The sequence below is a fragment of the Chinchilla lanigera genome, unplaced genomic scaffold (genome assembly GCF_000276665.1).
Source record: "Chinchilla lanigera isolate Chin_1 unplaced genomic scaffold, ChiLan1.0 scaffold00149, whole genome shotgun sequence".
Taxonomy (NCBI): Eukaryota; Metazoa; Chordata; class Mammalia; order Rodentia; family Chinchillidae; genus Chinchilla; species Chinchilla lanigera.
Window position 1 is genome coordinate 1551997 of NW_004955550.1, and position 13648 is coordinate 1565644.

The window sequence follows — 13648 nt, forward strand, 5'->3', positions numbered from 1 at the left end:
ACCTTTCCAAACTTTTCCCACAAGCCATTTCCAAAGGCTCTTAAACCACATGGGCAGGTACAGTTGCCACAACAACCTCACTCTTGGTACTAAGTTTTGTCTTGGTTACTTTTCTTTCATTGATGAGACAAAACACCTGACAGCTATAATTAAAGAAGGAAAGGTTTATTTAGCTCACAATCTGTGGAGGTTTCAGTCCATACTTGGCTGGCTTCAAGGCAGAAGCAGTATGGTACAGAGTACGGCAGAAGAAAGTTGCTCATTTCGTGGCAACCAGGAAGTAGAAAAAGAAAGAAAAAGTCAGAACCAGAGGCAATAATATATCATTCCAGGTCACAGCCTCAGTGATACACCCCCAACTAGGCCCCTCATCCTAACTGCACACTCAGCTGTGGAACTCATCAATGAATTAACCCACTGATGAATTTAATGTCCTCTGATTCAATCACCATCAAAAGCCCCACTTTTGAACACATGAGACTTTAGGGGGCACTTGAGATCTAAACCATAACAGAAGTTGTTGATAGAAAGTACATTCAGTTTATCAGTAAACTGCACGCCTGACTAGATTATCTTTCACATCTCCATGAAGGTCCCACAGCTCACACCTCCAGAAGTCATTTTCCTCACTGAAGTTCTCACAGAAGGCAACCCAGCCATTCGTAGATTATTTCCCAGAAACTCGTTAAGGAATGAGTTTAGAAACCAGATCTCTGATTGTCTCTTAAAAACTACAGGTGACCCCGCTCTGGGGCTACCTCTCTCACATGACTTGCAATCCCCCTTCTACCCAGGAGTCAAGTCATTCTTTGATGTTTGTAGCCTTTGCTTGAGGCTATTCTCAGAATGGACCCAAGTGTTCTACATGAGAAGATATAAGAACCAGTTCGTGTAAAAAGATGTCCTGATCCTTCCTTCTACTCCACCGCCTCCACAAATCATCAGAAATGCTGTACCTCCCACCGTCACTCCTTTCTCTGCTGCCGTAGACTTCTTGGATACTGAGAGAAGGACACAGACTCTGCTTTGTAGATCCACACACGTACCACAACCACTGATGTGAATGCCAAATCTGAATAAGGTGAGTTGCTAGGGCTGTTACATAGGCTGTTTCACAGGGTGTTCAGTATTACATAGGACGTTTGGTTGAATGGTAGAAAAATGTTGGAAAGAGCTTGCCTGATCTTTTAGAGAGTAATGAATGAAAAATTTTATGTAAGTCATAGAAAACAAAGCCACAAATTCAACTCAGCATTAATTCCAGTGATGAAGCCTTTCCCTACCTCTCCCTGTTCCCAGGTTTCCAAAGCATATATGCATATTAGTGGACCTCCAGTCCTCTAGTGGAGTCATTATTAGGCCCCTCTGAGGACTTTGATGTTTACAGTAGCAAGTATGGTGAGAAGTTCAGTAGGGCCAAGTACACTGCTCATGTAAACAAGGGCAGAGACCTCGGTTAAGGGGGAGACTTTTCAAACAATGTGACTCCCACTTCTACAGCCAAAATTGATCCCATAAAGGTAGTTTTAGTTTTGGTACTTGATTGACTGGAGGAATGTTTCAAAACTGAAGTTCCAGCTGGGTGCTGTGGTGCACACCTGGAATCTCAGCAGTCTGGGAGATTGAGGCAGGAGGATCACAAATTGACCCCTCCATTAGCAACTTAGGGACTTAATGGGATTCTGTCTCAAAATAAGAAAGTAAAAAGGGCTGGGGATGTAGCTCAGTGTAGTACAATCCCCAGGACCACTAAACACACACACACACACACACACACACACACACACACACACACACTCACACACACACACCCCTGAAGTTCCTTTGCCATGATACTTTAGCAAACAGTTGACAAATCAAGATCATTTATAATGATGACAGAGAAGTGGCCACTGAGCAGGAATATGGTTTGGTTTAGAAGTGATAGTGTGCTTCTTCCAGGTCCTATGGAAATATTATGTAGAAGTCAAGGCCAGAGAAACGCCGTCATGCACCAGCAGTGTAATTGCAGCCTGGACTGTGATTTCAGGTACCCAAAGCCTTCCAGCCTAGGAAATGCCTCCCAAGTAATTACTCAACTACTACACTTTAAGGGATATATCTACCACACCCTTAAAAAGTGATAAGCTTTTCCACTTTACAGACATAAAATTTGAAATACCATTTTTTTTGGACACATTTACTCAGAGTAAATGAGTAAATTTACTCAGAGTAAATTTACTTAATTTACTCAGAGTAAGCTGGGGGAGAGCATTTAGCTAGAGGAGACAAGTTCCTTAGGCTGAGTGGAAGTGAGGGCAGATAGAAAGTGTTTAGAATTCTCAAAATAAATTTCATCTACTATTGCCCAATTTTGTTCTTGGCTGACTCAGTCTGCAACATAACTTTATTTTGTATTAATGTTATTATCTAATGAGAGTTATCATCTCTTGGTTGGAGAACCAAATACTGTAATAAAATTAAGCCCAAATGCAGGGATAGGAATTTTCAATTAGAGGTCAGCCCTCAGGGCACTATCTCATTAATATTTTCTTTTCCCTGTGCATACACAGGTGGCCCTGGTGACTGAGATGGCATCCTCTCTGAAGGTCTGGGTCACTTTCTTGACCCTGCTGTGCATCCAATGCAGGCTACTTGTGCAAAGCAAAGACATTTCCAGGAGGAAATTTATGGAAGAGTACCACTTAACTCCAAGCCAAGAATTTAGTGCATACAAATGTGATTTCCTCATGAAAGAAAGAGAAGCTCTGAAGCACAAGATCTCTCACCTGTTCATTTATGTCTCCTGGTACAAAGTGGACCGCATATGCTATAGTAGTAACTGGAATGACCGCTACAGGAACATATATGTATGGGCGCAGATACCCATCAAAGTACTCCAGTGTCACTGGGAGAGTTTCACAAATAGCTACAGAGAGAGCAGGAGCTACAACTATATTCAATTCCACTGTAACATAAATGGGTATGTTGATAGCATAGAAGACATGATGCTCATAGAGCCCATCTTCAACTAGCAAGCCTACCCGGTCCCACAGTGGTAGTGGTCCCTGCCCAGTGCTATAGCCAACCGCCCCCTCTCTGCATTTCTGTATTGATGTTTTCCAATAATTTAGAGTTAGGCACCGCATGTTTTCTTTCATCCTTTGCTTTTTCTTTTTGAGATACTCTCTCACTATGTAGTTGGCTTTGCCCTCACTATGTAGCCCAAGCTGGCCTTGAACTCCCAGTCCTCCTGACTCAGCCTCTTAAATTGCCAGTGTATTTTCTTGATTCTACTCAAGAACAGCCAAGGCTGTTCTCTGAATAGAACAAGATTCTGTCCTGATTTACTTAATTTATCATACATTCTTTAATACTCAGCTTTACCAACTACTCTTGAACATTTCCTAATATTGACATCATGATACTCACACAACCTGAACCACCTTTTCTTCTGTAAATGACTTATGTTGTTCTAATATGTGAGAAATTTAAATACATACTGTGCACAGTTTGTGTGGTGTCTTTGGTAGTGAGCAATGTGTTTGATATAATATAAAGTATAATTAATATAGTTGTGCACAGGTCTAAGGTGCATTTAAGGTGCAGGTCTAAGTGCATGTGATATGTTTATATATCTATGGGGCTGTAACTGCCTATATGCATAGCTGAAGACAAGTTATGACCTAGACATTGAATGTGGTGGCAAAGTGTAGTTCTAGTGAGATAAGGGGTGGGGAATGGTTATTTTTGGTTTCCCATCCTTCAAATTGGATTTTTAATTTTCGCTATGTTCTCCCTGATTCTAGAAGTTTACGCTGTTTTCCTTTTCTTTCTTTCTTTTTTTGGTGGGAGAGAGCAGATACTGGGGATTGAACCCAGGGCCTTCACTCTCAGCCACATCCCTGGCCTTTAAATGATTTTTTTTTTTTGAGACAGAGTCTTGCTAACACACTAAGGCTTGAACAAACCTCCTGCCTCAGCCTGTCACAATGCTGGGAATTCAGGCAAGGATCACCATACCTGGCATTGTGGGGGTTTCTAATATAAAACTACAATAGGGTCTTAGTTACTTTTTTCTCTGCTAGTACTTTTAAATCCATTGTACCGTGAATCCAATTCCAGTGTCACATACTCTAGATTCATCCACCTTGAAAAAGCCCTACTATGACTGCTCTAAACAGCAAAGATCAAGAAGAACCCTTTCTCTTTTAACCACAGACCAGTAGATGCCCCTACTGGACTTATGCATTAAGAATGTTTCTAAAAATACCAATTCATTTTAGGTGAGTTAGGGCATTTCTTCTTCTGCCTTACAGAAGAAAACATGAAGTAGAAGATACCAGCCAAAAAAGAGAGAGTTTATCCGATAACTATTTTCACTTGGCAAAGAATAAGAGTCGGATTGGAAGCTTTGTATACACTCCACTCCACAGGAATGAAGCTGATATTTTATTATAAGAATGTAAAAAGGAGATGTTGGGACCCAAGTCCATAGAGTCCACATGAATTCTTCTACAAAGTGAGGGAGAGAACTATGGTCAGAAAACAATTCCCTCCACACAACTTTGCTTAGGGAAGATGGTGGCAGGATAAGGTCCAAGCATTCAAGTACCTTATGTTCTTTGGTCTGCAGCAATTTTCATCATGCCAATTTGAAACAGTCACAAAGAAAGACCAAGGTATCGATACCCTTAATTAGATGGCTGCATACCTTAGAACTCTGGCCTCTGTTGGTCACAAGTATACCTAGGATGATCATCATGGCCCCAGGGAAGTTCCTCAGCTTTGTGATTTTTCAGTGAACTTCACAATGAGTTGATACTAAGGCGAGGATGACCCATATCTACCAGAATCAAAAGAGATTAGTTTTAAATCACTAGTTCTACATCAGTGAGAATGGAAATGCTAATTTTCTTTTCATTTGGCAATTGGTGCCCGCGTGCGTGCGTGCGTGCGTGCGTGCGTGCGTGTGTGTGTGTGTCTTCCTAGAGACTGAACACAGGAAGTACTGAAGAACATCCCTAGCCTTTTTTTTTTTCTGTAACTTCTAGATAAGGCCTTGTTGAGTTGCCCAGCTTGGCCTTGAATTTGGGATCCTCTTGCCTCAACTTCTGCAGAACCTGGAATTATAGGTGTGTACCACCGTATCCAGCTGGTAAATGCTCTCAATGCAGTACAGAGAAGGAAAAAATATTTTCCTTCTATCCTTCTGTGTTCTTGCTTCAGGTCCATGTAACAAAAATCAGATTAAGAAAAGCAAAACAAATGAAAGTTTATTAACATGTGTACCTCCTATAAACATGCAAAAAAGTCAGGGATAAGTAACTCAAACAGATAGTGAAGTTAGTTGCTAGGCATGTACCACTAGCAACATGGGCACTTTTCAGGGCAAGTCCTGTGCTTTGGGGGGATGGACTGTTGTCCCTTAGAAGGCTATTTGCACACTTTCAAAGCTGTTTTCCTGGAAGGGTGCCCTGCTTTGTTTTCGGGAAGGACACTGCTTTGCAAAGTAACTTCAGTGTTCTCCCTACTTGGGGTAATAAACCTCTCTACTCCTTTACTGGTATAGTTACTGACTCTGCACTCAAGTGGGGAAACCATTTCTTTCAGTCACAGCTTGAATTTAGACTTGAATACTGTTCAATCTCAGAAAATGACATTCTAAGTATGATACTTTGGTATGCTCAGTATTTGGGGCATTTGTTTATTTATTTGATTTGCATTACTAGAGGTTGGGCCTAGATCCCTTGAACTAAGCTACAGCTCCAGCCCTTCTCTATTTTCAGACAGTGTCTCATGACATTGCTAAATTGTCCAGGGTAGTCTCCTGCCTCAGGCTTCCAGAGTGCAGGGATGACAGGCATGTGCCACTGTACCCAGCTCTCCTGAGTGCTTCAAACAATGGGAGAAGCAAGGCCACTCTGATCTCCCAGCTCTGCTTGTTCTTCTTTTCCTTTTGAAGCAGAGTAGGGCTTTCTCTGAAGTTTCTATATCTGAAGGAAAGGCCCTCCTGTAGGAATGTGATTGTTATGGACGCCCTTCCTCAGGATCTGTTTGTAAACATAAAAGATTAACCCACAGGAAGGAAGACTAAAAGTCCAAGATTGTTGCCAACTTATGATCCCAAACTAGGTCCTTTTTCTGTCTCAGAATTGTGCAGCCAACAAGAAGACCAAGCACCAACCGAGCAATGAAACGTGTTCATTCTTGGTCAAGAATAGAAGTCAGAAGTAGATTTGCAAACCAAGCATATCAACTTCTTGATTTGGGGAATGTAGGAAATTATAAGTACAGGATAAAAGAAATGCATTATTAAGAGAGGCTAATGGAGAAAAGGAATATTAATATATCTTCTGGGAAGGACAGAGATGTTCTGGAGATTCAGATGCCACTTCTTGTTGCTGCTTTCATGTTTTTTTCTGATCATCTGCGTGGCAACTGTCAACTGTCATGGTGCAAGGCTGTGTCATTTACCATGCAGGGGCATTATTATGAAGTTTATTTTGTTTTGACTCATTTGGTCTGATTTTGTCAGTCTCTTCCTCTTTCTGTTACTTTCCCAGGAACAGTTTCCTCCTTGGCCCTCAGCAGAATCTCCCTGGGGAAGAGGATACAAGGAAGCTAGGTGCTGTCCGGTGGGCACTCGGGCAGCCTTCTCACATCTGACTGGTTTTGGCCAGCTCAGCTGAGGAGAATCTTCTGGCCTTGCGGCATCCTGTCCTCAAAATTAGAGCAGGGTGAAAATTCAACTAGGCTGGGTAAGCAGTCTAAGAGTAGCAAGAGACTGCCACAAGCAACCATCTATTCTTCTGAATTCTTCTGAGCGCCTTTAACTGAGAGATTTTACAGTGCTCTCTGATGAAAAGGCTTTCATGTTTTCAGCCACCTTGGCAGAAATTATCCACCAAGGACTAGACAATTATCAAAGGCTTATTCTCTGATCTTTGTCTGAAGAATCTGTTGAAACTTCATTCAGGATTACATCTTCCAATTCTCAAAGTGATGGACTCTCAGGAGCATTCTGACTATATCAGTAAGGGGCACTGATGGTTTTTTATTTAACATTTAGCCTGTGCCACACTTCTGGAGCAAAGCTGTGTGCTTGGACTGTTCTGGGATTTCTTTTTTACATGTTGATATACAAGTAGGGGTATTTACAAAACCAAACCAAGCAAGAAGTTGGATGGACGGATGTGAAAGATCAAAGGGCTCAGAGTAGAGGTGGAAGTGTGAAAATGAGGGAAATGAAATGCTTGAAAGTTTTCACCTTACAGAGATGTAGTATTTTAAATACCATCAGAAAGAGTGATGTTTAAAAATATACAGATATGGTGGATTTTCAGCACTAACCAGTTGCCTATATACAGTTCATTTAACTTTAATAAATGGGTAATTGATATTTTATTGAATGGAGAATCAAGAATATAAGCTGTAAATTTTACACAATTGACTTTTTCCCTTGGCCATTTTTATGACTTGCAGTATGAATTATAGTTTTAGATATACTTTCTATACAGTTTGGAAGTTTGGGTGCTATATGAGGAAAAATATCATACTTCAGATGTAGACACCTTGTTTTATTGAATGTAGTTTATTTATTGGTTATGAAAAACATTTCTCTTCTCAGAATGGTGCTTGTTAATCTAAACTTAGAATATATTTATTACATGCAAAATATTTCTTAGGCCAGGTGTGGTGGCTCATGCCTGTAATCCCAGCACTGGGGAGGCTGAGGCAGGAGGATCCTTGAGAGTTCGAGACCAGCCTGGGCTACAAAGTGAGCTCAAGGCCAGCCTGAACTGCGTAATGAGACCTTGTCTCAAAAAGAAAAAAAAAAAAAAAATTCTTAGATAGCCACTTTTTATTTTATGGAAAATGGTACAACAAAATTTCATGAAAAGATGATAGGGCAATAACAATAGAAAATATACTGCATATTATTAATGAAAAGTGTCCAGTGGGTGGTGCAGAGAGTAATAAAACAATAAAATGCTTTTATTATAGGGCACGGAGAAGACTGCAGAGGGCAGGGGTGAAAAGGTGGGCAAGTCTTCTGGGGGTTGGACAGAGTGGACAATGGTTATATATAGTCAGGCTAGAGGCAGGGCTTAGGGGGTGGGCTAGTTGGCGTGGCAGGCTAGCATTAGGTGGGAGTGTGGGAAAATGAAACAGGATATTACATAAAGGGGAGTAGGAACTCCTAATTTGACTCCAGGAAGAAGGGTGGGGCTTAGCACATGACCTCTAGAGGCCAGTGCCATATTGCCTATGGCATATAATCTCCAGTAGGTGGTGCCACAGCAACTCTAAAGGAGTTATACTAGGGGAAAAACTATCATCCCCATCTTTTTGGTTATAAGCGGAGACGACTCTTCTTATACTGCTTTCTGCTGAATAGGGGCGTCGCTGTGATAGGAGGCCAGGGGACAACAGGTATTACCTACATGAACGCCAGTGTTGGGAATGTCTGCCAGAGTGACGAGTTTGTTGGCAGTGATTGCGTGAAGCTTGGATTTAACAAAACTAGACAAAAGTTTTAAAATGCAGGGCCCTACAAGTAAACAGTCCATTATCATGATTATAGGGCCCAGAAGAGGTAGCAAGAATGGTGCCCATGACCCAAATGTGTCATTCCACCAGGACCATGGAGAAGGGGGAGAGAGGTAGTTTCTCAGTTCTGGGCATTTACACTCAAGCCAGGTGCAAAGGTTTTTTACCTTGTCCATAATGATCCTAGATTCATTTACAAAGTAGCAACATTCTTCTCCCAACATAGCACAGGTGCCCCCTCTCTCAGCTGTCAAGATGTCAAGGGCACATCGATTCTGGAGAGTGACTGCTGCAAGACTATTAATCTGATTTTGAAGTGAACATATGGCAGGTGTAATATCATCTATCCTTTGATGAAGTTCTAGGGAGAGCTGGTGGTATAGCTGTTGAGCATGTATGCCCATGCCCATTCCTCCTGCTCCCATGGCTACTCCTAATATTGCAAAAATGTTTACTCCTATAAGGATGGGAGCATGAATAGCCCTAGTTTTGCGGTATAGGTGCATATCTGGAGATTTGGATATGAGTGACATTTTTATGGTATCTTGAGAATTTATTGTTAGGGCAGGGACTAACAAGGCCAGTGTGCATGACCCTGTCCACCTTGGGGGAAGACAAGTGTATGCTCCCTTTTTGCATCCTATAAACCATCCCTTTGGTGGACAGACAGCCCTGTCTTGTGTGTGTATAATATAGTGTGTGCAGTGAGGTAGGTCATCTAGCTGTAAAGAGTTTCTGACCTGAGAGATCAGGCAGGTGAGGTTAACCGGCCATTGCTGAGAGGGATAGATCTGCAGTTGGCCTACCATGGCTGGATTGTGCAGAAAGAACAGGTGTGAGGAATTTCAGTGTGCAGGAGCTGCCATATATAGGTCCTGCTGATAAGGGACACAGAGCCAACATTCTGTGAGGCTGGAGGAATATGAGATCGTGCCACAGGCATGTGAAAGAAGCTGTGGAATAGGAGGAGTAACCTGAGATTGTAGGACCCTGGAAGTGTAAGCTGGAACATCTATTACTGGAAGTGGGGTCACCAGCTGGGTTTTTAGGGTTTAAAAGTTGCCATACCTGTTTTTGCCCTGATTATCAAAGGAGAGGCCCCATGTCTTTTCCAGGAGGAGTTGGGGATGTGATGTATTGAGGATTGAAAATGTTACCTGCCTGACCCCATTGCCCCATTTTACAAACCCAGCTGAGATGAGAGGATCTGCATCCTTTAGTACTTGTCCCCCTGAATTTATACCTGTGGTTTTGCAACCCAGAGTGTTGAGATAGAAGATGCTGGTATCAACACATTGCCTCTGGTGAAAAGTGGCAGGCTGAGGAATGACGTATAAGCCACACAGATGGCAACATGGTCCCTTAGCGCCACTGCATAAGTGCCTTGGTGTCAGGGCCTAGATGTGTGCAGTTGCCGTCAGACTTGCATCCACTTGTCTGCTTCCCAGGTATGTTGAATGGGCACCATTTGACTGTATGGAACCTGAAAGGTAACCTTGGGATTTGAGGGAGTAAAATTGCAAGAACGCACTATCCCTTGCTTGGAGAGAGAGAGAGTTATGGTGAAGGTACGTTGTATTTTTGTGGTGGAGCTGGAAAAAGTTAGGAATAGTATCAGGCTGGGAAACAGAATCATATTTGTGAGGCTTGAGGTAGATGGAGGAGGGTGGAGATCCCAAAGGCCATTATCAAGTATAGGAAGATGGTGGCTAGCTTTTGTGGCACCTGGAAATAGCTTGGGCAAACAGTGCACAGTCCGACAACAAATGCTAAGATAAGTCGTACGTAGAGGACCAAGAGCAGAAGAGGGTAACAATACACTGGTTAACCTGGTAACTCACTAGAGGTTCTAGGGAGTTTTAGACAGGTAGGAGATAAAAGTTGTGATGACCACTCTGGCATTGGACATTTGGAGTCTGGAGTGACTGGGTTGTTGGGGCACCTTTTTTTTCCTGGGTGATGTGAAACCAGGATGGAAGGCCAGCAACACTGATTGCTGGGGGGGTCTTGAGGACCACCAAGTGGGGGCCTCCCCACCTTGACTGTAGTCCTGTAGCCTTTTAAGATATATTAAGTCTCCAGGGGTTATGGGTGGCTCTGGCTGTTTGCCATCCACTGGTTGAGGAAGACAGAGGTCAGCATGTTGATATAACAGGTATCAAAGGAAAGATAGAATTGGGATGTAGTCAGCAGTAGGGGGTAAGTTGTCAGGAGCTGGGAAGTTATGAAGCAGAAATGGCCTACCATACATGAGCTCAAAAGGACTCAGGAAAGTGGGTGCTCTAGGAAGTGCCCTGAGCTTAATTAACACTTGGGGGAGAAGCTGGGGCCAAGGCAGGTGTAATTTTAAGTAAGATTAGCTTGGTAAGATGAGTCTTTAGAAGTCTATTTGACTTTTTTACCTTGCCCGAGGACTGTGGATGATATGGTATGTGTAAGTGCCAGGTAATGTTAAGGCTAGAAGAGACCTGTTGAGTAATCTGTGAGATAAATGCTGGACCGTTATCTGACTGGATAGTCTGGGGAAGTCCAAACCTGGGAATGATGTCCCATATAAGGGCCCGGGAAACTATATCAGCAGTTTCTTGTGTGGTGGGGAATGTCTCTATCCACCCAGAAGAGGTGCAAACAAGGGTGAGAAAATATCTATAGGTTTTGTAGCGGGGCATGTGTGTGAAGTCGACCTGCCAGTCTTTACCTGGTGTTTTCCCTCAGAACTGGTGAATTGGGAAAGAAGGGGGTGGCAAGGGTCCCTGAGGGGAAGTTTTAGCACAAAGCTGACAGTTTTGAGTGACCTGGTGAGTGATGGCCTTTAGGAAAGGATGTGTGGTGATGGGAGTTAGGAGTTTATATAAGGCCTGAGTACCAACATGGAAGCAGTTGTGTAGATCAGTGATGACGGTCTGTGCCTGTTGGTCTGGGATAAGAAGTTTTGGCTCCTGAAAAATCTATCATTGTGTGTTTTGATGATAATCAAGTTTTTGGAGTAAGCATAATTGTTCTGATGAATATTGAGGTGAAGGCATGGCTTTAGGAATAAGGGGAAGAAGACAGGAAAGATATGGCTGTTGAGCAGCCAACCTGGCCTGTGTGTCAGCAAATATATTTCCCTAAGCAACAGAGTCTGTGGGAGTCTGGTGTCCCCTGCAGTGGATGATGGCTGCTCATTTTGGGAGCTGTGCGACTTCTAAAAGTTTGAGGATGAGAGGTGCATTGGTAATAGGGGTTCCCTGAGAATTAATGAATCCTCTTTCTTTCCAAATTGTAGTGTGAGAGTGGAGAATGCTGAACGTGTATTTGGAGTCTGTGTAAACATTGATAATCTTATCTTTGGCTAGAATGAGTGTATGTGTAAGGGCTATGAGTTTTGCCTTTTGTGAGGATGTCCCAGATGGCAGTAGTTTTGCCTCTATCACTGTTGATCCATTAATGATGGCGTATTCTGCTCTCCTCTTAGCATCCGTGTTTGTTGAGCTGCCATCTATGAACCATGTGTTGGAGGCTGTGGGGAGAGGAGTGTTGCTGATATGAGGAAAGGAAGTTGGTGTCATCTGTAAGACCTCAACACAATTATGTTGGGGAAGTTCATCAAGGGTGAGGAGTAAAGTGGCTGTGTTAAGGGCTCTACTAGTGACTATAGTAATGAAAGGGTCCTGTATGAGTGTCAGATGAACTTCCTCTAGCAGGGAGGGAGTCATTAAGCCCAGAAGTGTCTTGTGTGAGATGAGCTCATTAGGTGATGTGGTGAATGTATCATGATGGACTGTCTTAAGGTGAACTTTTTTGCCTCTTGTGTCAGTGTGACTGCTGCAGCAAGAGCCCAAAGACAGGGAGCCCATCCTTGTACTGCGTTGTCTAGCTGTTTTGAGAGATATGGCACTGCCTGGAATGAAGGTCCCCTTTTGTGTCCTAAGACTCACACTGTATTATTACCCTCAGGGGAAGTGTACAGAATGAAGGGCTGGTTGGGTCAGGTAAAGTGAGAGCTGGTGCTCTCAAAAGAGTCTCCTGTAGCTTATGGAAAGATCTTTGTATCGGTCTGGTAGGGTCGAGAGGTTTAGAAGGGCTGGGTTGGGTCAGGTAAAGTGAGAGCTGGGGCTCTCAAAAGAGTCTCCTGTAGCTTATGGAAAGAGCTTTGTATAGGTCTGGTAGGATCGAGAGGTTCAGACAAGGAGCCCTTGGATGCCTTATAGAGAGGCTGAGTGAGAGAAGCAAAGTTAGGAATCCAGAGATGAAAAAGTTTTGCTAAACCAAGGAAAGAGAGGATTTGTTGTTTTGTGGTTGGGACCTGGAGGTCACAAAGGAGAGCCTTACAGTCTGTGGTAATGGAACGAGTGGTGGGAGTGAGAGTGAGCACCAAATATTTGACCTTTGGAGAGGCTATTTGGGCTTTGGTTGGGGATACTCTATATCCTCGGTTTGACAGAAAATTGAGGAGAGTAGCTGTCTGTGTGTTGTATCATCAGTGCATAGGAAGGGGGACAGAGAAGGAGGTCATCTGTGTATTGGAGCAGAGTGCTGGGTTTGAGGTTAAGGGCCTCTAGATCTGTAGCTAGGGCTTGACTAAAGAAGTGAGGGCTAATCCCTGGGGTAATACTGTCCATGTGAGCTGCAGAGATCCAAGAGTATTTGGGTCTGTCCATGTAAAGGCAAAGAGGTCTTGGCAATCTGGGTGTAGGAGAATAGTGAAAAAGGCATCTTTGAGGTCTAGAACTGTAAAGTGAGTTGTGGAAGGGGGAATATGGGAAAGCATGGTGTAGGGGTTAGGCACTATAGGATGAATAAGTGTAATCACATTATTAATAACTCTGAGGTCTTGAACTAAGTGATAGGAGTCATTTGGTTTGATTACCAGGAGGACAGGAGTATTGTAGGGTGAGTGGGTAGCTTTAAGAAAGCCATTAGCAAGGAGACACTGGATTATGGGTTTAAGTCCCCGTTGATGTTTGGTGGCTATTGGGTATTGAGGAATGCAGGGAAAGGCTGATGGGTCCCTGAGATGGGCACAAACAGGGACAGCATGGGTAGAAAGGGCAGGGCTGGAGGTGTCCCAAACTTTGGGATCAACCAGTGAAGGGGGGAGGGGAGGATCCTTATTGGATTGGCTGTGCATGGC

The 13648-nt window shown here is 43.2% G+C and overlaps 1 protein-coding gene across 1 annotated transcript; it reads left to right on the plus strand.

The window, feature by feature from the left end:
* The first annotated feature begins 2558 nt into the window (after nt 1–2558).
* On the plus strand, nt 2559–3065 carry LOC102026914 (epididymal secretory protein E3-beta). Its single transcript, XM_005412144.2, has one exon. It carries the CDS (start codon nt 2571–2573, stop codon nt 3012–3014), a length of 444 nt encoding a protein of 147 aa, XP_005412201.1. The 5' UTR covers nt 2559–2570; the 3' UTR covers nt 3015–3065.
* The last annotated feature ends 10583 nt before the right edge of the window (nt 3066–13648 follow it).

What these genes read in the sequence shown, in the direction of transcription:
- LOC102026914 (XM_005412144.2), top strand. Translation starts at nt 2,571, where the DNA reads ATGGCATCCTCTCTGAAGGTCTGGGTCACTTTCTTGACCCTGCTGTGC.